The 23,295-nt window shown below is 45.5% G+C and overlaps 1 protein-coding gene across 3 annotated transcripts; it reads left to right on the top strand.

Moving 5' to 3' along the window:
* The first annotated feature begins 174 nt into the window (after positions 1–174).
* On the top strand, positions 175–22,344 carry LOC118236771 (inositol polyphosphate 5-phosphatase OCRL-like). 3 transcript variants are annotated; one of them, XM_035435388.1, is made up of 24 exons: positions 175–770; positions 1,577–1,656; positions 3,620–3,711; positions 4,702–4,740; positions 5,365–5,478; positions 7,600–7,731; positions 7,835–8,081; positions 8,403–8,564; positions 8,798–8,899; positions 9,225–9,339; positions 9,724–9,840; positions 10,921–11,102; positions 11,400–11,511; positions 11,848–11,957; positions 12,520–12,655; positions 13,446–13,556; positions 14,058–14,223; positions 14,425–14,660; positions 15,976–15,999; positions 17,143–17,259; positions 17,375–17,459; positions 18,677–18,804; positions 19,206–19,317; positions 19,418–22,344. In XM_035435388.1, the coding sequence occupies exons 1-24, from the start codon at positions 723–725 to the stop codon at positions 19,540–19,542; spliced, it is 2,892 nt and encodes a 963-aa protein (XP_035291279.1). In that variant the 5' UTR covers positions 175–722; the 3' UTR covers positions 19,543–22,344. The 3 variants fall into 3 exon arrangements, with proteins under 3 accessions (XP_035291279.1, XP_035291282.1, XP_035291280.1); XM_035435391.1 differs by lacking the exon at positions 15,976–15,999; XM_035435389.1 differs by lacking the exon at positions 1,577–1,656 and having other exon boundaries at positions 175–559.
* The last annotated feature ends 951 nt before the right edge of the window (positions 22,345–23,295 follow it).

A 23,295-nucleotide genomic window follows, 5' to 3' on the forward strand; every position in this document is an offset into this window, starting at 1 on the left:
CTCAGATAATAATGCATTTTGTCCAACAACAAACGGTTATTCTTTGGTTTGAACAAAGGGCTGATGAAGTAGTTCAAATATCAATGAGATTTTCTGACATAACAGGCAGCACTGTAGTAAAAATACGGTCATCCTAGGGTAGAGGGCGCCGGTGCGTTTCTTTAATACTCATGCCAAACTGGGTTTGCCCGGGTTTGTGTTTGCTTTTCGGAGGAGTTCCCATCCCAAGCCCTATCGGCGAATTTTATTACTGTAGCAGCTTACTAGTTAGCTTCACACGGGGCCTGGGTTTTACTAGGAAAAAAACTGCTAGCTAGCTAACTAGCTATCTGGCAAACGACCTAGGGTAGGCAGCTAATGGGTGAACATGTACACAGCTAACGTTGGCGGTCTGAACTCTTCAGTGTTACTGGAGATATTGGGACGATGATTATCACTTTCAGATGAAGGGAAAAGAAGACCGGCTTGAGAAATTCCAGGAAAATCGAAATATTGTTGGAATAGAGAAGACCGACAGTTGGCTAACTAGCTTCTACTGGAAGGCCGGATACTTTGGGAGGTAACTTAGACAGTCTAGTTGGCTAGCTTGCCAGCTACCTAACTAGCTGCCGATATATTTTTAAAGTTATACCTCCTGTGCTGGCTGGCTAGAAGTACAGTCGGATTCGAATAAAATCGCTGTTCCAGCAATTCACCAAAACTTCCTTGCCTGCTTTTGTCTGATGGATGCCCTCTCGCAGTTCGGGTTATGTGAAGATAAATGCATAATAATATCCTTTATCGCAAAGTATTCTTGTCATTGTTCGTAACTTGGCAGTTATTTGGCTAGCTAGCTAATTGTGCCGTTGATCAAGTAACATTGTCTAAGTAACGAGCTAACTGGAAACCATCTCGTGCGAAAATATCTAGCTAGCTCGCTTAGGTTACGACATTGTACTAAACTAGCTAAGAATTGGATTGATGTTTATCTGGCCCGCTAGCGCTGGCGAATAGTACATAGCTAAATCGTTGTACTTGGCTAACGTTTGGTTCACAGTAACTTGGTTAGCTGACACTGCCATTATGAACGTCCTTAACCAGCAAACTAATACTGAAAAGCAACACTTGAAAGTAAAACTCGATGTCGCTAAGTAAATACTACAGCTTGGTTAGGTTTTCCGAAATGTTGTGTGACACTGTGACTCGTAGTGGTCGTGGAGTATAGTCAGTAAAAAGGAGCAGGGTCCAAGTTTGAACGATTCGCATTTGGTATCATAGTTATCTGGTTTTGGCTTTACTGACAGGGGCCTTTCATGATTTAGGACATTTCACAGTACACTGGAAGAATTCTATTTAAAGCCACTGTTAGTATGTAATTCTTCAAGCATGTGCTTCTTAAAGTTTTATGAATTGCAGAGGTTTGGACTGAACAGAATAGTATTTGCGATAAGCAAGTTACTTAAAATCTATTAATTGCCAAGTAATCATGTATGCAATCTCGACTAATTATTGGTCCAAATAACGGACTGTGGTTTTTGGATGAGCGGCTTTCCTCCCAACCATATTGGTCACCGAAGTGCCTTAACTGAAGTTCCAGACTGTGAAAGCACAGGAGCTCCGAGCAGGACTGAGGGAACCACGGCTCTTGTCACTGGTTGAGCGGTCTGGAGAATATATGTGAGTTTATTATCCTTTCTAAAACGACCTTTGTCCAGTTCACTGTTTGCCAGTTAGGTTTGTCTGGTGTTTGCCTTTATGGGTTGGGTACTGCAAAGCTGCACAGTGAGTGATACACTGAATTATGAAATGAGTGCGTTTGTGGGAAAGTAATTTCTGGAGCTTGATGCGGACTCCTGTTATAGTGTTAAAAATTTTAATATGACCGTGTCAACTGACGAGCTTTTTTTGTGGACCAGTCAATGCACGGTCCTGCACACGGTGACGTTTGTTTTGTGAAATAATTACCTTCATTAGAGAGGACAATGTTGTATACTTTTGTGAGAGGGGTGTTTTTTCTGTTCAGAAGAAATGAGAATTGTTGTGGTGCCAGCAGGCAGCAGATAGAAATAATATTTATTACATTCATTTTGAACATTGATTTTCTGGAAGTGTGTGGTCGGTGGTGTCAAAGTGGGCAGAGAGATGCGGCTGGAATCCAGCGATGTTAATTCACCATCAGCTGCTATAATAATGACACAGTAAGCAACCAGGGTTGGAAAAATCATAGATCCATACAGTAGACCTCTAGGCTGCCAAGCTACCAAATCTGTTAGCTTACACGTCAGCTTTCTGGTATACGGATATGAAAAGTGAGACCCTTTATTTGCTTGTGTAAGCATGTCTCATTTAAGCATTCCTGTGAGCCAGTCCTGAAAAGCATGTGCAGCCAGTTTCTCAGATTCTGCTTTCTTTTACTCCTTTTGCCTCTTGTTACATGCTATGCATATATGTATCTACTCACAACTGGGACTTTAGGCTACATATTGTTCTTGAATGTGTGCTTCTAAGCACCATAAGATTGAGTCAGAATATTGTAAATGTTACATTGGTGATATTATGACACTACGTTACTGGCATTTAGCTGAGGCTCTTATCCAGTGTAACTTACACACAACTAAATAACTTATACATTGCGTCCATTTATACAGCTGGATATACACTGGAGCCGTTCAGGTCAAGTTCCTTACTTAAGGGTAGTACGGAAGTGTCTTACCTGGGAATCGAACCTGCAGCCTCTCCTTACCCATTGCACTGCCGGCCTATGTTCCATTACAGTGACAGAACACTACTCACTTTAGGATAAGTGTTTCTGCCTTATCATACCATTGCAGTAATACTTACCCTAGGCAGTGACTGGGCACGGGTTTGCCAGCAAGTAGGCTAATGTTGACTTCACAAAAGGGTCCATTTAACACATTTCCTGAATTAGCCTACTTGTTCCTAATGCAGAATTCGCTGCTCAGCACAAAGCCCTGAAGTCTGAATGACTGCACACTGTGGCTGAGCTTGAAGCCATGTCCTCTGAAGGGTTCAATCTTGTCTCCTTTATTCCGCCATTCAGCCCTGATGCTCTTCACATTTTTTTTTCACTTTCTACATCCTTTGTCTTAAAAGCATGCCTATGTTATATCTTATGATTTAGGTCACTGCGCAAAGAAGTCTGTGATAATATTGTCTGTTATTTGATCATTCGGCACACTATGCTGGAAATGTATAATTATTTTTAATTATTGGTATTTTTATTGTATATTGTTATTTGTCATTGTATAATTTCAGTATTTATTTATTTTACTGCTTTCTCGGCATGATCTTCCTTGTAATGGAGATTCTATATTAAGAGTCAAATTTTCCTCTATTAACCCTTTTAAGGGAATAACTTTGTATTTTGCATAATTTGTAAAAAAAGAAAAAAAAATTAAAGGGGAGGTTTGCCAACAAATGGAGGTTATTTGAAAATGAATTGTGATGAGCCGTCATGGACAAATGAGGCATTGTCACAGAGGAAGTAGATAGTGACAAAAATGATATCGCTAACATGCTCAGAATATCGTCTGTATTAGGCTACATGCAAATTCAGTAAAAGTGTCTAATCAGGCCTGGTCCAGCTGCATGATTCTTTTCTGCTCTGCTTCTCTTGCAGGCTGGATGTTTTGGCTAACCCTGACGAGGTGGTGAAGAGTCCCATACCTCAGCTCTCCGTACCCATCAACGGTCACTTTCATCTTGTGCAAGGTAATCCCTTGGGGCCTTTTCCTCATTTGTTTCAAATGGCCATTCTTGCTGTTGGTGCCTCTGAGCGCTATTGCTTTGAAATGTACTCATGAGTGCGAGTGACTTGCACTGAAAGAGGAAGTGTTCTATGAGCATGTGTGCATGTGTGTGTTAGCTGTGCATTGCAGCTGAATTCTGAGTGGCTGCATGTGTCAGGGATGCAGTACGCTAGCATTCCTGGGCCATCTTTCTTGTTCCACCTCAAGGTCCTCAATATTTAATCAGAGAAAGTCTTTGGTGGACTCGACTAAAGCTGCTTGTTATGGCTGCTTTTGAGCCGCTGTAAACATAACAAAGCCGACGCCAGGTTTGAGAGAAAAAGAAAATGGTTTTACCAGGGAGAATAAAAAGAAGCCATCATAAACCTTATAAAACTGACTGAAATGTTGGTCACCAGTTGGCACCCTGAGCCGACCAGAGGAGGATGGGTTTCCCCCTTGAGCCTGGTTCCTTCCAAGGTTTCTTCCCATCTGCCACAGGGAGTTTTGTTGCCACTGTTGCCTTAGGCTTGCTCCTGTGGGAGTTTAGGCCAGGTTTGTCTGTAAGGCGTATTGTGACAACTGCTGTAAAATACGCTATACAAATAAAATTTGATTTGATTTGATTTGAAAGAAGCCCAGTGGGCGAGCACAAAAACAAAAGAGAGAGGGAGCCCCTGAAATTCTCCAGTCCACCTTATATAGGTAGCTCCTCCTGAGGAAGTCTTTACCTGGGCCTGTAGTAGGTGTGCGGGAATCTGCAATTATAAATATGGAACCGGTGCAGACCAGCGTCCCCCTAGGGAGACTTATCACAGCTGTTTTCAGAAAGGTGCTCTAGGAATCTTCCCCACTGACGGAAAAATGAGGCTACCCTCCCATTTGACTTGCTGATCTGCAATTAACCAAACATTTGTCTTGTTTCGTTTAGAACACCAAGCAAACAAACAAAATAAAAATCTCTTTCTTTCAGAGGCAGAAGAAGCCCTTCTCATTGACATCCCAATTAATCGTGAGTGTTTGCGTTAAGGTTGCAATTTGAAACTAAACTTTGCATAGCAATTCAAATACATACCTGTCAGCTCATAAGGTTTGTCCATGTAAAGTCATTTAATTTATTTATTTAATATTTTTTAGCTATATGGCATATATCAGTGCAACGTGGAAAATCTAACCTCATAAATCACTGTTTTTAGACTTCAGTCAGAAGATGTAGATGGAATAATATTATTCAGACAGTTTGTTCCTAGACATTTTTTGCATAATAAGAGTGGGTAGTTATTGTGTTATCCTTGTTCAGTTGCTGTGATCGGTCTTGATCGTACTGCCCTTACTCCCTGTGCTGGGAGTCTATTGCTAGTTTCCTTTCCATCTGTATTTTCATAAATGGCAGTGATAAGGAGAAAACTGGTCTGTTGCATCATGGGATAATTTGTTTCATTGAAGCTGGTTCTATAGCAGATTTGCATGTGTTAAGCTCTCGCATGCATTGTGCTATCCTGATCTGTTGACAAAGCCTGCTACGTGAGCAACTGCTCTCTCAGGGAGATGTCAGAGTGAACTCTCTCTCTCTCTCTCTCTCTCTCTCTCTCTCTCTCTCTCTCTCTCTCTCTCTCTCACACATTCCTCCGGTAAGCCTGCCTTCGGGTGCAGGTTCAAGGAGAGCAGGCCCCTGACGTGCTGCTGGAGCTGCAGGATGATAAGCGTACCCAGTCTTTCCTGTCGCAGGTGAAGAAGGCCCAGCAGCAAGGTGAGGCACCACAGAGTTCAGCGTGGAGCTGCTCTGCAACTCTACTGTGCAACCGAGATCATGGTTTCTGGATGAGTTTCCATTGACAGCAGAAGCGTAGATAGATCTCTGGACTAAATTTTGCTAGTCCTCCAGAGAGGTAACAAACTAAAATGCCAGGAACTGATGGGTGTAGCTTGCAGTCCTGCAAATCACTGATTGGTCAAATGCAAACTCCCTGTGAATCGTCATACCTTGAGCAAACCAGTCACTGTTAACTACCCTGAAGTGCCATATATTCTTGTATATGCAAAGGCATGGAGTGGTTTATATCTCATACCATGGCTACAACTTAAAAAAAAAAAAGATTTAAAAATGTTTTTGTCAACTGCAAAACTAAAACCATTATGTATACACGTCCACCTATTAGCTAAATATAGTTCATCTGCTAATGATGGCACTGGAGTTTGGATTCTACAGAGGTGTCTATCACTGTTGGTTATCAAAAAAAAATAATAAAAGAGAAAAGATTTTATAATAAAAAACAAAGTACACATTAACAATTGGTATGATGCATTTAGCTTCCGGTATTGTGAGCAGACAGTCGGCTGTGTCATTTACTCTAATCCATATAACTAACTACGCTACATTAATATTTCCAAACTTAAAGGGTAAGCACCAGATATTATAAAAAATAAAATACACCAGCCAAATTGATGTTGTCCTATTTTATGATTCTCACCATTAAAATTTTTTTTTTAATTGTAATAAAAGGAAGAAATAAGCCCTAAAAGATCAAATCGCTTACTTTTCTGCCCCACCTCTTTTTGAACAATCTTCATAATGATCACCTACATCGTATTTTGTGATGTGATAGAATAAGGAAGTGTGATACTGTCAAATTGGCTATAGCTACCCCTTTTTCCATAAAAAAACTGACCTACAATTGATGCGAATAAGAAAGTTATCAACATTATGCTAGACCAATTTGCTCGCTAGAGGTTTTGTCCAGTTAATTTGTCCAGTAATTTTTTGGGAATGTTTTAACCCTTAACCCTTTGAATCGTTGGTTTTTTGGAATGTTTTACTGTTTTTAAGTTGGTTTTCTCAAACTCCATTGCTTAAAATTCCGGTAGTGATTGTTACATCAGCGTGATCTTACACATTAATGAGGTAATGCCTGATTGTTGTGGGGCGAGGGGAAAGAGGTGGCCTCAGGACAGAGCAGGGGTGAAGTTTCAGCAGTGAGTGTGTTTGGAGAAGGAAAAAAAAAGAAGCAGCCAATCAGGTTTTTACAGCAGGGGTGTGACTGTTAATGAAGAGCTGACATCTGTAGTAAAGACGTCACAGTGTGTGGAAATGTGGAAACAGGCCAGTGAGTCAGAAATCTCAGATGGTGCCTGGTCTTCTGTTGTTCCATGTACATTCTGTCCAGCCTTTATCGCAAACATACTTCATATAAGTGCTGCATAGATAAGAATGCCTGTGTGTTCAAGGATGTAATTATGACTCACCAGGTCTCTTATCTCCATTTAGAAAGAGGATGAACTCCTTTTGGCTGCTGCCGCTTTTTATTAGGTATTTGCAGTGCCATATTTTACAGGGTCAGGTGAAAATGCATAACTACCTATTAGGTCTGAGCAAGCATACATCTACTAATGAACACAGGCTAGCAATATCGGATTGGGTTTACCGTATAGATTTGTTCTTTGGATGTCTTTTGTTAGATGCATACTTTCTCCTCAGTTTTTCAGCCCTGAGACATTGTCTCATATAAGCATGCGTTATTATTTGTTGGTTTGCTGTAGGCCCACTTGTGCCCTGTATTGAAATGCAAGTCTGCAGACCTAATGTGTGCAATTCCAGTCCTGGAAGGCTGCTCGGTGTGTTGGTTTTGGTTCCAACCAGTTTACCTTAGGTTTGCAGTCTGCGGCTCTAGCTGGTGCTTACACAAATGTCAGATCAAGATGTGATCAAGCTAATCAAAGAAGAGCAGAATTTGGCCCAAAATACTGATTGGACCTTGTTGTGCACCCCTGCTTCAAACCTTGTGCTCTTGAGAATTTGGCCTCAAACGCCTTTTCCCACTGACCGAGACATTTTGCTGATGTTGCTGAGAGATGATGTTTTCCTTTATTGCAGTGTCATCCAAGGCGATGGACCCCACCGACCCTGTGCCTCCTGCACCCCCCAGAGTCGGCAGCATGCTTGCCAGCGAGGTAGCCCCTGCCAACTCCCTCTCCGTCAATCCCAACGCCGGCCCGATAACCATAGGTGTGAAAAAGGCCTTAGGTCCTCCTCCGTGTGCTATAAAGTGACTCATTTACCGTGCCTGTGTAGTGTGCTGTCCGTGTTAACCGTAACCGTCTCTCACCAGACGCGGACGGCCCGGGTCTGACTCTGGCTGACCTCGGCATCCAGGAGCATTCCAACCACACCCTGAAGGATGAGGAGAAGAAGAACCAGCAGAACCGGATCAGCGCCTCTCGGGAAGCTCCGCCTCCGCCGGTGCCCCCACTGCCACCCCGAAAGGGCTCTGCCAACCCTTCCAGCACTTCGGCTTCGAAAGAACGGGCCCCACCCGCTCCGGTCAAAGACAACTCTATTATTACTCCGAGCAGAGAGTAAGTTTTGCCCCCTGGAACAAGTCCAAATATAATCATTAGTTTATGCTCATTGTAAACAAGAGTTGTCCAGAAAGGCTTATGTAGTTTATAAATCCAATCTGAATCTCTTTTTGTATGCATTGGATTTATATATTGGGGTGTAGTTTATAGCCTGTTATGTGCCTCTGGGCTTCAGGGGGCCCAACTGCATTGCAGTGAAATTTCCATTAGGAATCCAACCCTTTGAAGAGGCAACAAGTTAAAGCCTGAGTTTGGAATGGTGCTCTGCAGAAGATGTCAGTTAAACATGAGTGTAATGCTGCTGTGGTCGCCCTGTAGCAACAGGCTCACGATGGAAAGGTCGTTTAGCTGGAATGAAAGCCCTTCCAGCAGCACCATGAGGCAGGCCATGTTCTCCAGCCTGGCCGGGCAGCGAGAGGGTCTCATCAGACACCGCCTTGCCAAGAAGGAGAAGGAGTATGTGGACATCCAGAACTTCCGGTGAGTTCCGCCGGGCTGCCGCTGCCCTCTACCAAACCAGCAGAGCTCAGGGAGAATTGGCATGCTTTTATCTTAGCAGATCATTTTCAGTTAATTGTTTTAAAGGCCAGCAATAGCTGGAATGAAGAGTGTGCTGCTATGTGATTTGTATGACCTCTACAAGACTGAACAGGCAGATGTGCTGTGTCTCTCTTGTGTCACTTAATGGGCGTGTGTGCCCGCGTGTTTCGCAGGTTCTTCGTAGGGACGTGGAACGTGAACGGGCAGTCTCCGGACGGCAGCCTGGAACCCTGGCTTCGCTGCGATTCGGAGCCACCGGACTTCTACGCTGTGGGGTGGGTGCCAGGACCAGGGGCCCAGAGCAAGGGCCTCTGAAGTAGAAAGACTTTCTGTGAGAAAACAGGCTGTGTGGTTACTTCCAGTTAATGAGCACTGGCATTTCCCCATTTATGCTCAGGGCTCTTTAGTCTGGACCCTCTGCTGTGAAACTTGTGTGCTCGTTTGCATAATTGCATAATTATTACAACAGACATATAACTCAAGTTTAGGTCAGGTCTGTGAAGCGTGCAGCATGGCTGAGTTTGCTGGACCGTGAAGAGGTGACGTAAATGAACTTTCATTTCTGTGTGATGTTTCTGGGGGGACTCCATGGGGCTGCAGATTCCAGGAGCTGGACCTGAGCACTGAGGCCTTCTTCTACCTGGACTCCTCAAAGGAGCAGCAGTGGGTGGAGGCCGTGGAGCGGAGCTTGCATCCGAAGGGCAAATACAGACGGGTGAGTAAGGAGCGAAGTACAGGAGAAACACAGACTGAATGCGTGTTTGTGGACGCACATGTATGTGCATGTCTGTGTGTTTCCATATGTTCAGAAGAAAATGCGCAAAACACTTCAGTTACTTCATTTTCATTAAATGTGTGAGGGTGAGAACTGCACGCCACAGAAAAACTTCTTGATTATTGTTTCAAATCAGCCCTTTACCGATTTAATATTATAGCTCTACCCGTTTGGGTTTTGTGATGCCTCATTTTCCCGGCACTTACATAAAAAATAGAGCATGCATGTGCACATAAAAATAAGACATACAAAACATGAGTTTTCGATGAAACTCGTATGTTTCACTGTGTGAATTGTGCCGTGTTTTCATCGTGTTCTCTGCAGATCCGCATCATCCGGCTGGTGGGCATGATGCTAGTGGTGTTCGCCAAGAAAGAGCACAGGAGCCACATCCGAGACGTGGCAGCAGAGACTGTTGGCACAGGCATCATGGGTAAAATGGTACGCAGTTGGTTATTCAAAACAAGTGGTCTTGTTGCCACACTTCCTCTGCTACTTCAAGTTGTTGGACGAGAGTTCAATATTATATTAGTCCGACATATATTCAGACAATACTTTCTAAGGTGTCTCTACTTGAGCATCTTGCATTTTGAAAAATGGTCGACTGATAGTTAATTTACCTGTGGGTGCGTATTGGTCTGTGCCAAAGTCTCACAGCATTCTCACGTTAAGTGGTGGCCATTCAAGGTTAAGAGAAAGAACATAGAAAATAGTGCACCTTATTGCGCACGATAGCCAGCCAATAGCTTGAGTCTGATCTGAGTTTTGATGTTGTTATTGTTGTCATTGTTATTAGTAGTGGTAGTAGTGGTGGTATTTTCTGAATGAACCTTGCTGGCGGAATAACGTGGTTTCTTTCAGGTGTTCCTCTTTCACAGCTGCACAACATCTACTCCGCATATAGTTTCATAACATTTCGGCAGTGAGCCTTATGGGAGGTGTATAGAGATCACATGTCTTTATGCCCCTGTTACTGTAACTTTACATGTGCTGCTGATTGATGCAGATTCCATACCTGAAGGCAGTTTTCTAACTCAGGAGTACAGAAAAGAGGACAGAATAAAGGGATTTCGGTTATGCAATATTACATAACTGTCTAGATGCCAGTATATCCTTCTCTCCAGTAATTGTGTTCAACAGCAGAACAGTAGTTAGTTCTGGGCACAGTGTACCATTAGTCACCATCATTTCCTTTCCATTATGTTCATGTTGTGTAATTTTATTGTCTGATATCTGCTAGCATATACTTTGTTAACAGACCCAGCTTCCTGATGTGGTTGTGAAACATCCTGGTTCTTAGAAGTGTTGGCTTTAAAAATGTTTTTATTTGAAGCCTAAGCTTTTAATCTGAAACGTCTTAATTACTGGATTAGGCTTTAAAAACCTCGCTTATGGGACTGTGTGGACCGTGTAGCCAGTGTAAGGCACAGCTCCCAGGGAAGGCACATTTTCATAACCGCTCACATAAAAGAGAGCTTCGTTGAGAACGGAATTTGCATCGCGGTCCATTTGCATTTCCAGGGCAACAAGGGGGGTGTGGCGGTGCGGTTCGTGTTCCACAACACCAGCTTCTGCTTGGTGAACTCTCACCTGGCGGCGCACGTGGAGGAGTTTGAGCGCCGTAACCAGGACTACAAGGACATCTGCGCCCGCATGAGCTTCTCCGTCCCGGACCAGCCGCCGCTGAGCATCGTCAAACACGAGTGAGGCTCCCCGCCGCCCGTTTCTCTACCGCGGCCCGCCTTGTTCTTCATAGCTATAGCTCTGGTGAAATGGCTGCACGTCGTCTTATCATTGTGTAACATTCATGGTTTTATTGGATATTGTAAGTACTGAATTAAAACATATCTTGGACTATGACAGGCCAGTCAACCCATCTTGGATCATTATGCTCCCACATCCAAAACCAACTGAATGTTAAATGTTGTCATTGGGTTCTTTGCTCGTGGTAATTTGATTTGCGTGACTTATTCTGCTTTTCTTCTCGTTTTTGTTTTCAGAGTGGTAATCTGGCTGGGAGACCTGAACTACCGGCTGTGTGTCTACGACGCTTCCGAAGTCAAAAACCGCATATCCAAAAAGGAGCTGAAGAAGTTGCAGGAATGCGACCAGGTGAGGATTGTGTAACGTCTGCCTGATGTCCTGGCAGCTGGAGTTCTGCTCCTGGGAGTGTGTTAGCACTGTTCACTGCATGTGTGGTAAAAGCCTGTTTATTTCTGTTTATTGCACATGTAGACTGCAGCTTAGTTATTTAGATGGCATTTCATTTCAGTGAATACAAATGTGCAGAGTACAGTCTTATGGCTTAGCAGATATGCTGGGGAAGAACACTTTGAATGTTGATAATTGATGGATATCCAAATCAAAACGATCTTATTTTTGTACCTATTTCTGTATTTCAGAGTAGAGTTTGTTAGTTTATTTCTTCTTCTCTTGCGTCACGTTTAGCTCAACATCCAGAGACAAACACGGAGAGCATTTGCTGATTTTGTGGAGGGAGAGATCACCTTCATGCCCACCTATAAATATGATGCCAAAACCGACCGATGGGACTCAAGGTAATGGCTCTGTGTTTCTGGCCTTTGAGGTCCTGATGCATTTGGCTGTCTATGTGGAGTGCCTGCACACACTGCTGTCTGTCTTTCCTGTTGCCTGATTACAATTCTTAAAGCACTAGCTTCAAGGTCATAAGATGCCTCTGAGTATTGAGTAACAAGTCTCAAGAGACTTCTAACAATAGATTTAGAAGTTATAGGAGTCTTCTTTGTACGCAGTCATCCTCAGACCTATGCCGTTGGTACCTGAGACTAAGCCCCAGTGGGTACTGGTGCCATGTATGCTGCCTAGCCCCAAAGCGTACATATAGGTTATCTCTGGGCATATCTTGTTTTTATTGCTCTGTTCCCCACTCTCATAGTTACAGTTTTCGAAAAATGAATGGAATCGGATGAACTTGCTTTTTCCTTCCTGCAACAAATCGAAATCCTTACAATATAGAAATATTTTTCCAACAATGTGAATTGTAGTAGGCCTGTAATGGGCCTTTTATGCAGCTGACGCCACAGTGAGCAGCGCGCTGTGTATTTGGACTGGGCAGCAGTGTGCCTGTGTGCGTTTCAGTGGGAAGTGCCGTGTCCCGGCCTGGTGTGACCGGATCCTGTGGAGAGGCAGCAGCGTGAAGCAGCTGGAGTACCGCAGCCACATGGAGCTGCAGACCAGCGACCACAAGCCTGTCAGCTCCCTCTTCAGCATTGGGGTAAGACATGTCCACACTGAGCTTAGACACACCCACTCTGAGACCCAGCTGCCCTTCAGTACTGGGTAAGACACGCCCACACTGAGCTTAGACACACCCACTCTGAGACCCAGCTGCCCTTTGGCACAGGATAGGACACGCCCACGCTGAGCTTAGACACCCCCACACTGAGACCCAGCTGCCCTTCGGCTCTGGGTAAGACATGCCCACACTCTGACCCAGCTGCCCTTCGGCACTGGGTGAGACACGCCCACACTGAGCTTAGACACACCCACACTGAGAACCAGCTGCCCTTCGGCACTGGGTATGACACACCCACACAGAGCTGAGACACGCCTACACTCAGACCCAGCTGCCCTTCAGCACTGGGTAAGACACGCCCACACTGAGCTCAGATGTATACAGCGAGCCTTTCAGCACTGAGCCGCTTTCCCACTGATGTCTCTACTGAGCTGTAAAGTGCAATGCAATGTCAAATGTTGTGTACCGTAAGTCACCCTGGATAAGAGCGTCTTCTAAATGGCTGTAATGTAATGTGAACAAGATATGTTAGTGCCTCAGGCAATAAAATGGAATGTGTATGTATGTGTATTCGTATGAAGCCAGCTGTTCTTTTGGTATGAAGAGCAGACTGGAAGCATTCATTCACTTTGTGCAGAGTATTTGGGAAGGTCATGGCGTAGGAATGAAGTCCTGCCTGAATCCCTCAGTTCCATGCTGCTGTCGCGTCGGCATTGGGAGAGAGCCTGGAACGCAGTGAGGGTGACGGACGTGTCTGTGTGCCTCGCAGGTCAAAGTGGTCGACGAGCAGCGGCACAAGAAGGTGTTTGAGGAGATCGTGCGCATGATGGACCGGATGGAGAACGAATTCCTCCCGTCCCTGTCGCTGTCTCAGCGGGAGGTGAGAGGAGAGACTGAGCTCCGCAGCACTGATTTACTCTCAGGGACATTGAGCGTGCCCAGCTACTCCAGGAGCATTTCCCTTCACTGATAGGAGGGAAAAAAACACTTAAAAAAATAAAAAATAAAATAAAATTTTTTTGGGTGCCCCTCCCAAATTCTGCCGAAATTCATTAAAGATATCAGGACAAGTCGCAATATGTTGGCTGATAGGCTAATTATTTTCTGCTTTCAGATACTGAAATTAATATATTTTTGAAATATACATTGGTGTGAAATATACTTATCATGTTTTTCTAAAATTCCATGTATTTGCAATATTTAACAATGTACCCTGCCTTCGTGAGGGTTGGAACAGTGTTGCCTTTGGCAGTTTGCTGATGGCTTCACTCGTTTGATGGCAGCTGCTAGTTGGGATATGAATAGGTTTCAGCCTGTTCGGGCGGGTGTGTGTGATTCCTGGTTCCCGCCGCCTCACCCCGACGCTCTCCCTCCCCCGCAGTTCACCTTTGAGAAGGTGAAGTTCAGGCAGCTGCAGCGGGCGCGCTTCCTCATCACCAACGACGGCCAGGTGCCCTGCCACTTCGCCTTCATCCCCAAGCTGAACGACTCGCAGTACTGCAAGCCCTGGCTGCGCGCGGAGCCCTGCGACGGCTTCCTGGAGCCCAGTGAGCGAGCGCTGCCTTTACCGCGTTTTAACCGCGTTTACCGCGCCAGCTCCCGCCTTTTCCCCCTCGTGGCTAAATTGCACATAACGGAATGCTGCATCTGGTTATGTGGGATGGGGAAACGCCCCTTCTCCCTCCCCGCCCCGTAACCCTGTTTCTCTGACACCACCCTCCCCCTCGCTCCCCCCCGCCCCCGTGCAGATGAGACCCTGGAGATCAGACTGGAGGTGTACGTCAGCAAGGACTCGGTGACCCTGCTCAACTCGGGCGAGGACTCCATCGAGGACATCCTGGTGCTGCACCTGGACCGGGGCAAGGACTACTTCATCACCATCGCCGGCAGCTACCTGCCCAGCTGCTTCGGCACGTCCCTGGAGACGCTGTGCCGCATGAAGAAGCCCATCCGCGAGATCCCCATCACCAAGCTCATCGACCTGGTAGGGTGCTCCTGGGAGAGCCAGGCTCTGCCATTCAGAGGTCTCTCAAACGGTGGCCATCGTGCCAGACACGGTTTGCAGTAGTACCTTTGCGTTGAGAAGGAACAAAGAAGTACTATTGTGGATCGTGAGGAGTATTGACTGTGCAGGTCCGCGTCTACGTCAACATTCCTCACGCCTGCAGCCGAATAATGGTAGAAGCTATACATTAAGAAGGCATCTCGTTCATTTACACACGTGCAATGCATCTTACTCAGACAGATTTATAATAGTACATGAAGGAAAACAATTGAAAAGTAAACCTGCACACTGACATAAAGAGGAGAAAATTCTAAGCAAATGTGTACCCACGCAAAAATGCGTGCTCATGTGTGCTCATGTAAAAAGTGCACAAAGTAAAAGTGAAACAAAGCGGGGGAAAAAGACTTTTCACCATCTACTCTCGGAACTTTGATGAATAGTGCATGAAAATGTTTGGCCCATACGTAGGGTTTTAAAAAGATTGGCCCGTGTGGAAGAATCTGTTGAAGAAGCCTGCTTTGCAGAGGATAAGCTTGTAGGTTCCTCTGACATGATAGTTTACCTAATGATTTCAGTCACATTCAGATCACAACAGTTTCACACTGAGTAATGTTGACTGAGCTGAGGCTCTGTGTTTAGTTCTGCCCCAGGTCAGGTCTCTCTCTGGCTATGGGGGGTCCTCAGAGTGATATTCTGGGGGTATTTTCGGAAAGCGGAGGCGCATTCAGAGCCGGAACATGGGGCATAACGTGACAGATTTACGCAGGGCTTTCCTGAGGAGCGGGGGGAAGGGAAAGGGGTGGGGGGATGGGGTCGGGGCTGGACGTAAAACCAAATGCACCAGCGGTTCCTTATTCTCTTCCTCTCCTCGCACGGCTTGCGGAATGGCCTCTGCTTGTTTCTTCACTTCTGCGGTAGAGCCTTTTCTACGACGCTGACCTTGTACTTCTGCTTCCTTTGCAAAGCACAGGGGGTTTTAAGTGTGAAATGCGGCCATGCTGTTTTGGTTCCTTGGCTGCACTTTGCTCCGGCGCTGTTAATATTCATGAGCATCGTTCAAGCATGTCGCCAACCCAAAAAGCAGTTCCTCCCTTGATCTAAAAGTTTGGGCCTGCTCCCTGTTTTTTGCAAACCTTTTACGGACGGCATATTTACGGTACGCTCTCGGGCGTATTCTGCTTAAAGAACAGATCTTCAGTGACTGTTTCTCTCCTCCCTTTTTCTCCTTTTTCCCACTTCTCTCCTTCCCTGTTCCGATCGCTGTCTATCATTGTTGGGGCTGCTTGATGTTCAGGGAGAAGACGGCTACATGGAGAAGGTAAACGCGCACGCGACACACGGCGCGGGTGGGCCAAGCGAGGGAAGGCCTTAAGGTGCACGGCTGAAATAACGATGCCTGAGCCAGCTGCTCATCGCCCTGTGGCCTGTCCAAACAGCTCGTTAATGGGACGAGCTTCTCAGTTGCCCCTTTCTCAGCTGTGTGACCTCATAGCTCATATTGCAGGGTACCCTCATTGTGCACGGTTATCAGAATTGTATTACTAATGAGAGGGTGATTAAGAGAACCACTGGTCTGGCCACACCTGTTCCAAGTTCAACAGTGTCGTGAGCAATTTAGTCGCATTCCAGTTGTTCCTATGGGCAAGGTTCCTCTCGGAAACATAAAACCAAAACATTTTTATTAATCGATACTCAGCACTAAGTCCGAGGCTTCAGGTGAATTCTGTGGCTCATACTCTCTCTCTCTGATCTCATACCGTGTTCAGTTTTTTGAGGCAACTTGGGAGTTGAATACTAGACGTGTGAGGCCCAGGCTCAACGCATGAGCTGGTTCTTCCAGTATTGAAAGTCATGTTTGTGCCTGCAAGGTCAGAGAAAGCGAGCTGGTCTGGTGAGACTTTAAAAGGCAACCCCCCCCCCCCACCACACACACCCACCCCTCCCTCCATTAGCATGCGTTCTGCCGTTTGTGCTTCCTTCTCGGGTTTCCTGTCAGTGCGGTCCTGCCACAGGACGCTATTTTTGGAGCGCGCTCTGTCAAGCAGTCTGGACTTTTGCTGAACTGAGACGAATGTCACGGGCTGAAATCCCCTCTACAAATTTAACTCTGAAATATATTTCCATTTAAATGTTTTGGTTGAAATGAAGCACTTGGCTGTAAAACTGTATGGCTCCGTTAAGTTAAAGGGGATGTAATGAATATCATAAATTTATATTCTCGGTTCACTGCTTCTAAATCCACATATGTGTTGTGTTAATTCACTAATCCCCAAATACTTCTAGCAATGTCAGGCAAAGCATGTGGAATGGATGTCCCATAATGTCCGTGCTGAAACAAGAAGGAATATTACAGTTGGGATCTTTGGTGCAATGTCCTCTCAGTGAACCTTGTGGTCATTGGTGTGTGCGGCTACTAAAGATGTTTGTGTCTAATTTTGGGATCGGCTTTGTGACCCACCAGGAGAAGTCCCGAATAAACGTCCTGGTGGACAACGCTGGGGCAGAGGACAAGCCCTTGAAGATCCCCAAGGAAGTGTGGCTTTTAGTAGATCACCTCTTCACCAAGTCCTGCAAACAGGTGAGAGGCCAGGAAGTACAGCAGTCAGTCCTGCTGAAAAGAGAAATGTGGGAAGCAAACCTCTCTTTGACCTTGTGCTGTGTGTCTGTCTGTTTGTTTATCCATCTGTTTCCAGGAGGACCTCTTCCAGTCCCCAGGAATGCAGGAGGAGCTGCAGAACATCATTGAATGTCTCGACACCAGCATTCCGGAGACGATCCGTATCCTTTCCAGAACAGCTCTGCTTCAGTTCAGATGACACGAGGATACTTTAACCTTAAAGCAAATGTCAGCAGTCTTTTTTCCCCCACCCGTGTTGCTGTTCCTGGATAGCGTAGACTGGGATTGGCGTTTGTTGGTGAAATGGGACGAACTGTTTATTTTTTAAATGAACCTTCAGCAGAGTTGGCAAGCTTCAGAAAAAGGAGGGTAAATACAATAACTCTCAGATGGCATACTGGGAGCTATCCTTCAACAAGCTGCACGCCAGTCTGTTAAAGCGTTTCTTGTTACCATGTGCAAGTGCTTTGCCAGGGTCTCAGAGCTCTTGGCGCAGATGGCATCTGCCTTCATTGCATGAGCCTCCATGTCTCGTGCTCTTTGCCCTGCTGCCACTCTTGCTCTCTGTTTCTACCTCCAGTTTTCTGTTTTCCCCTTTTTCTTGTGAACAGATTTAATTGTGGTTTCTGTGCTCGATTTACCTTCTGTAAGCTCAGTCTCTCTCTCACACACATTACATTACGGGCATTTAGCAGATGCTCTTACCCAGAGCGACTTTCACAATTAGTATTTTTACGTAGCATCATTTTTACAGCTGGATATATATTTAAGCAATTCAGGTTAAGTGAACCTGGAATCGAACCTGCAACCGTTGGTTTACAAGCCCAGTTTCTTACCAGTTATATTACACTGCCACACATTTCTATCGCTCTCTCCCTCTCATCCCATACTCTTGGTGTTCATTATAATCTAACTCAAAAATAGTTTTTAGGGGAAATAACTCTCTAGCCTTACATAGGGCACCACTTTTGTAGGGAATATACCTCTATATTTTCACTCTGGGCATCTAAAATATACAGCCATAAAGTTGGAACTTCTGTTTATAATTAAAATGACAAATATTAATGACAAAAATAATGAAATCAAAGATTTAATGAATTACCTGAAGAATGTGGATAGACTATTCTCACGTTTACGCAACATCAGAACAGACACAGGTTTAATAAAATAATTTATTACACAAACATACACAACATGGAGCATACACATGCTAATCTAGCTGAGGTAAGCCATGCTAACTATGAGAAGGTGGGAGGATTTGTTTGTGGGTGTGTTAGCCATGTACCTGGCTTCTTTGCGTGCGTTGGACTGCTAGCTGCGTGCCGCGGGGGTAGCGCTCAGCTCACGTTGCGTGGGTTTCCTTGACTGCGCGCGTCAGCCGGGAGCAACCACTCTGTGGCGGAGGCCCTGCTGATCTTCCTGGAGGCCCTGCCGGAGCCGGTGCTGTGCTACGAGCTGTACCAGCGCTGCATCGACTGGTCCCCGGACAACCGTCAGTGCAGACAGGTGCAGGAAACTCCCCTTCACTCGCACGCACAAAACCCCAGTCCCTGGAGCCTTCCATAAAACTCATCATTAATTCATCATTAAGTTGCAAAACCTGAGTACCTATTAAAAAGACAGGTCCCCCAGTACACTATTACAAACGTTTTAATGTCAGGACTTCAGAAGTGTGGGACTTGCGGATTTATGTTCCTGGGTCAGCGCTTAACCCTATAATTTGTAATGAGCTGCTTTTAGTTCAGGGTTGAACACCTATGCTAGTGGGTGGAGTGTAACATGGCGTCAGCTTTATTGTCATTTGGAGAGCGGGTCTAACAAGCCTAAGTGCTGTTATTCCACTTGTGTGGGATTTTGTTGATTTTATTTATTTATTTATATATGTTTTTACTTTCTGTGAATGGCAGCTGATTACCCAGCTTCCCCGGGCTCACCGCAACGTGTTCCGGTACCTCATGGCCTTCCTGAGGGAGCTGCTCAAGTTCTCCCACCAAAACAACCTCACTCCCAGCCTCATAGGTCAGTGCTCCTGCCAATCATCACATTTGCAGCTTGGCTATCCATCCATAGACGCCGCTGTATGAATGCTTGTGTTTTTTCCCCTCCCCCCTCCCCTCAGCTCCCTTATTCGCTAGCCTTCTGATCCGGCCCCCGCCCAACCTGATGGGCAGGCAGACGCCGCAGGACCGCCAAAAAGCCATCGACTTCATCCTGGGGTTCCTCATGGCTGGAGACGACGAGTAGTCGGGAGCAGGAGGACCCGAAGGAGGCGCGGCCGGGGACAAGCGGTGCTCCTGCCTCCTGCGCTGTGGTGGTCACGGTCACTTCGTTGGGAGACCCTTGCATTCACCGCACTTTACCACAGAGAATCGCCGTTCTGACCAATGGTCAGAAACGGCACATCTGCATCGTTGAATTACCCGTTTCTTAAGGAGGTGACATTATGTGACGCTGTGTGCCAAAAGAGGCCCTCCCTGTGATTATTCTGATGTGTTTGAATGTATGTATTCAAGTTAGATTATGTAGGCAATGATCATGTACGACACTAAGGACTACTCTAGCTAAAATGGCATTGGGAACAGTCTGATTCATGCTGCTTGTCAGGATTGTTTTTTCTCCTCGTGGATTCACGTGTATTTCAACTGAACTCATGAACTGAAAGCAGCTGTGAACGCTTGCTCTTAATAAAAGCGAGCCCAGGGGCTGTTTTCCGCTTGAGACCGAGACAGTCGGCCGCTGATGAGGACCTCTGTCCCGCCTTAAGGACGTTCATCAGGTGGCATGTGGTGACCAACAGCCGTCGTATCGCCCGAGGTTTTTATTCTTTCTTTTTTAGCGAACCTTTTGCACCATTCTTTTTTGTTTTATTTCTTTTCCCCTCTCAAACCGTCAATGGACACTTTACATTCAGAGGTTTAAGGAGACATTGGAATATCATTGGGATTTTTAACAAGCAGTTTTAAAAGATGTATTTAAAGATGTGTCCTATGTAGGCCTGAGCGAGTAGTTTCACTGCCCTGCAGATCTGAATCCTCACGGGACCTAACGTGCGTTGGAATTCCTAGTGACTTCTTGAGCCGTCTGTATTACATCACTATTCTATCCCATGATCCCTTGTCAACCCATGTGTTTGCAGATTGTGTACTGTTGGCTGAATGTCTCGCAGTGTTGTTTTGAAACAAGGCTGATAGGCAGAGAAATGTAGGGCTTGCTTACCCAGGATGTTCTCTTAGCACGTCCCAAGAAACTAGAAGTGTATCCGTATTGAACTCATTCCATTACTGTCCACTCTCCAGCTGACATGACCTTTGCCTGTTTCTTCTGCGGTGTCAAAAGAACATGCAGTGATGCACATCGAGCCATGCCACGTGGTGTTGATATCTTAACTTGTGTAAATGGTGCCATTGTACGCGGTTTCCCTGTGTTATGTTCAAATGTGACGTCGCCTCCGTGTAACTGTGCAAGAACGTGTTGTCTGTCCCCCGTTTGTTCATGTGTAGGAATGTGTGTCATGTCGGTGGAAACATGCAAATCCCGCTCTCACAGATAACAGTGCACTGCAGCCGCATGTCAGCGCGAGGGAGGTCTGTGACGGCAGGACACCGGCCTCCAGTCAGAGGGGAGCCGCTTGTGGGGCCCCTGTTGTGAGTCGACACATTCCCAGAATTCCTTCCTGTGTTAAAGGCACACTTGGCTGGAGGCTTTGAGAAGCAGCCTTCAGAAAAGCCTCTCTTCCTTTACACCGTAAGCCTCTCTCTGAGTAAAGCTCCATTTCAGTGTGCTGCCTAATTAGGCTTTGTGCTCTGAACACTTGCATATTCCGTTTCATTTGTGAGTCTTGTCACAGCCATGAAAGCAGTATTGCAGAGTGGCTCATCCCCTGGGTTATGGCTCGTATTAAGGCACTATTCTGGTGGGTGGTGTGGGTGACCCCCACGGTCTGGTCTCTATTTTGGGCCATGCAAGTGCCATCTGCAGCCAGCAGCCCCTAAGGGCCACGCCCACATGGTTCTAGCGCCTCCTGTGGTTGGGAGGATTTTAGCCGGATGAGATGACGTCGCCTGCAAGTTTGCGTGTTGAGCAACATTTAAAATCTTCCTCATGAGCCCCAACTAGTGAACTTTGCTGCGATAAGCGAAGGCTGACATCACATGCTTCAGAGGAGTGTGTGCTTTTCTGCACTCTTGACAACAGAGGTTGCAGTGAGTGTTGCAGCCGGAGCCTGATTGGGCCATGACAAATTGGTGAGGAAAACGGGAGAAAAGCATTTTTTTTTTAATGTAAAAATGTTTCTCACCATGGTGTTGCCTTTTTTTGCCACTACATGTGTACTTGTTTAAATCCAAGGGTGGACAGTATCTCACTTGCAAACTAAATGCTTTGTTGTTGTTGACTATAGACACGACACCTCCATGGCTGAATACCTTCAAGGGCCCATATTCTAATTAAACATTACCTACGTACATTTCTCAGTGCTCAGCAATGCAGATCGCCATGGCAGTAGACTTATTGCCCCAGGAACTGTGTTGCCAGGTGACAGGGCCCATGCTGCCTTTGTATACTTGGCACTGCACATGACAGAGGTAGGAATGGGGTCCTTTGTATTGCTCTGACCAGCTACATAGCTTTGAGTGTTTTTTCCCAGGCTTGCCTTCAGGAGATGAGGCTTTAGAAGAAATCGGCCCATTGTAGAAAGTGCCATTGGTATCATGGGGATAAGCCTGCCACGGATCTGTTCCCATGGGCTATGCAGTCAGTGTACACAAGGCAGTGCCCGGACCAGACCGAGCATGCAATCATACTGGGAGATGTCACTGTGTCTGTGTGTGTGTTTGCAGATGTGGGTGCGGGAGTTCTTTCCTCCCCCATGGACCTCTGCACATTTTGGTTGTAGAACGCTCTGTGTTGTGATACATATGCAAATACAAAAAAAAAAAAAACAATCCCTCTTGCACAGTCCCCATAAAAAAGTGTCTGTCAGTTTTTTTGGTACTTTTTATTTATTTAATGGAAATAAAAAGATGTGCTCCTTAGGAAAAACACCAATTTGTTTTCCTGTGGTTTTTCTGCGTGCAGGCAACTTTCAGCTTCATTCTAACCCAGAAAGTTGTGTGGACAGGCATCAAGGAAGTGGTTTCGGCCAAGAACTCATGTTCTGTATGATAAAATTATTTTAGAAGCATGAAGTAGAACTACATGCTTTGTATGGACAATCTACTTTGAAAAGCATTTGCATACACATTTCATACAAATTTGAGAGCATGCTATTGCATCTTAGCCTTCGAAGAAGAGAACAAAATGGTGCCCAAGCAAGCTTTTGATATTTTCACAACATGATTTTAGGTGTTTGCTGGTATGTGCGTATTTAATTGCCATAGCATATATAGGTGTGTGACGTCCTACTTACTCCACAGGAAAAAATAAATAACCTTGATTATATATGGAGGTCTTTTGGCTTTACCTGTGTAGAATGGTCCAGTATTGAATCCCATTGGTGAGAAGGTTATTATTAAAAGTCACTGTAAGTTAAATTAATGTTTAGGTCGTCCTCAATTGTGAGTACCTGCTAGTGTTCTGTCGCTTGATTGCCTCTCCTTAGTCTTTGGCTGCTTTTCATGATTTGAGTTAGGCCCCTTAGTTCCAGTGAAGGCAAATCGTAATGCTACAGCATATGGTCACATTCTAGATGATTCTGTGCTTCCCCAAAAGTTTGGGGAAGACCTTCTCCTGTTTCAGCATGACAATGCCCCCAGTCACACGGTGAGGTCCGCATAGAAATTGTTTAGTTGAGAATGGTGTGGAAGAACTTGACTATCTGGCGCAGAGCTATGACCTCAACCTCACCCAACACCTTTGGGATCACTTGAAAAGCCAACTGCAAACCTGGCCTAACTGCCCAATTAGTGCTCGACCTCAATGCTCCTGGCGCTGAGTGGAAGCAAATCCCTGCAGCAATGCTCTAACATCTAGTGTAAAGCCGTCCCAGAAGAGTGGAGG

This window comes from Anguilla anguilla, chromosome 9 (assembly GCF_013347855.1).
Source record: "Anguilla anguilla isolate fAngAng1 chromosome 9, fAngAng1.pri, whole genome shotgun sequence".
Lineage (NCBI taxonomy): Eukaryota > Metazoa > Chordata > Actinopteri > Anguilliformes > Anguillidae > Anguilla > Anguilla anguilla.

What these genes read in the sequence shown, in the direction of transcription:
- LOC118236771 (XM_035435388.1), top strand. Translation starts at nt 723, where the DNA reads ATGGATGCCCTCTCGCAGTTCGGGTTATGTGAAGATAAATGCATAATA. An exon ending in GCTCCCTCTTCAGCATTGGG is followed by an intron (nt 12,656 to 13,445) that starts GTAAGACATGTC and finishes TGTGCCTCGCAG; the next exon opens with GTCAAAGTGGTCGACGAGCA. An exon ending in CCTCACTCCCAGCCTCATAG is followed by an intron (nt 19,318 to 19,417) that starts GTCAGTGCTCCT and finishes CCCTCCCCTCAG; the next exon opens with CTCCCTTATTCGCTAGCCTT.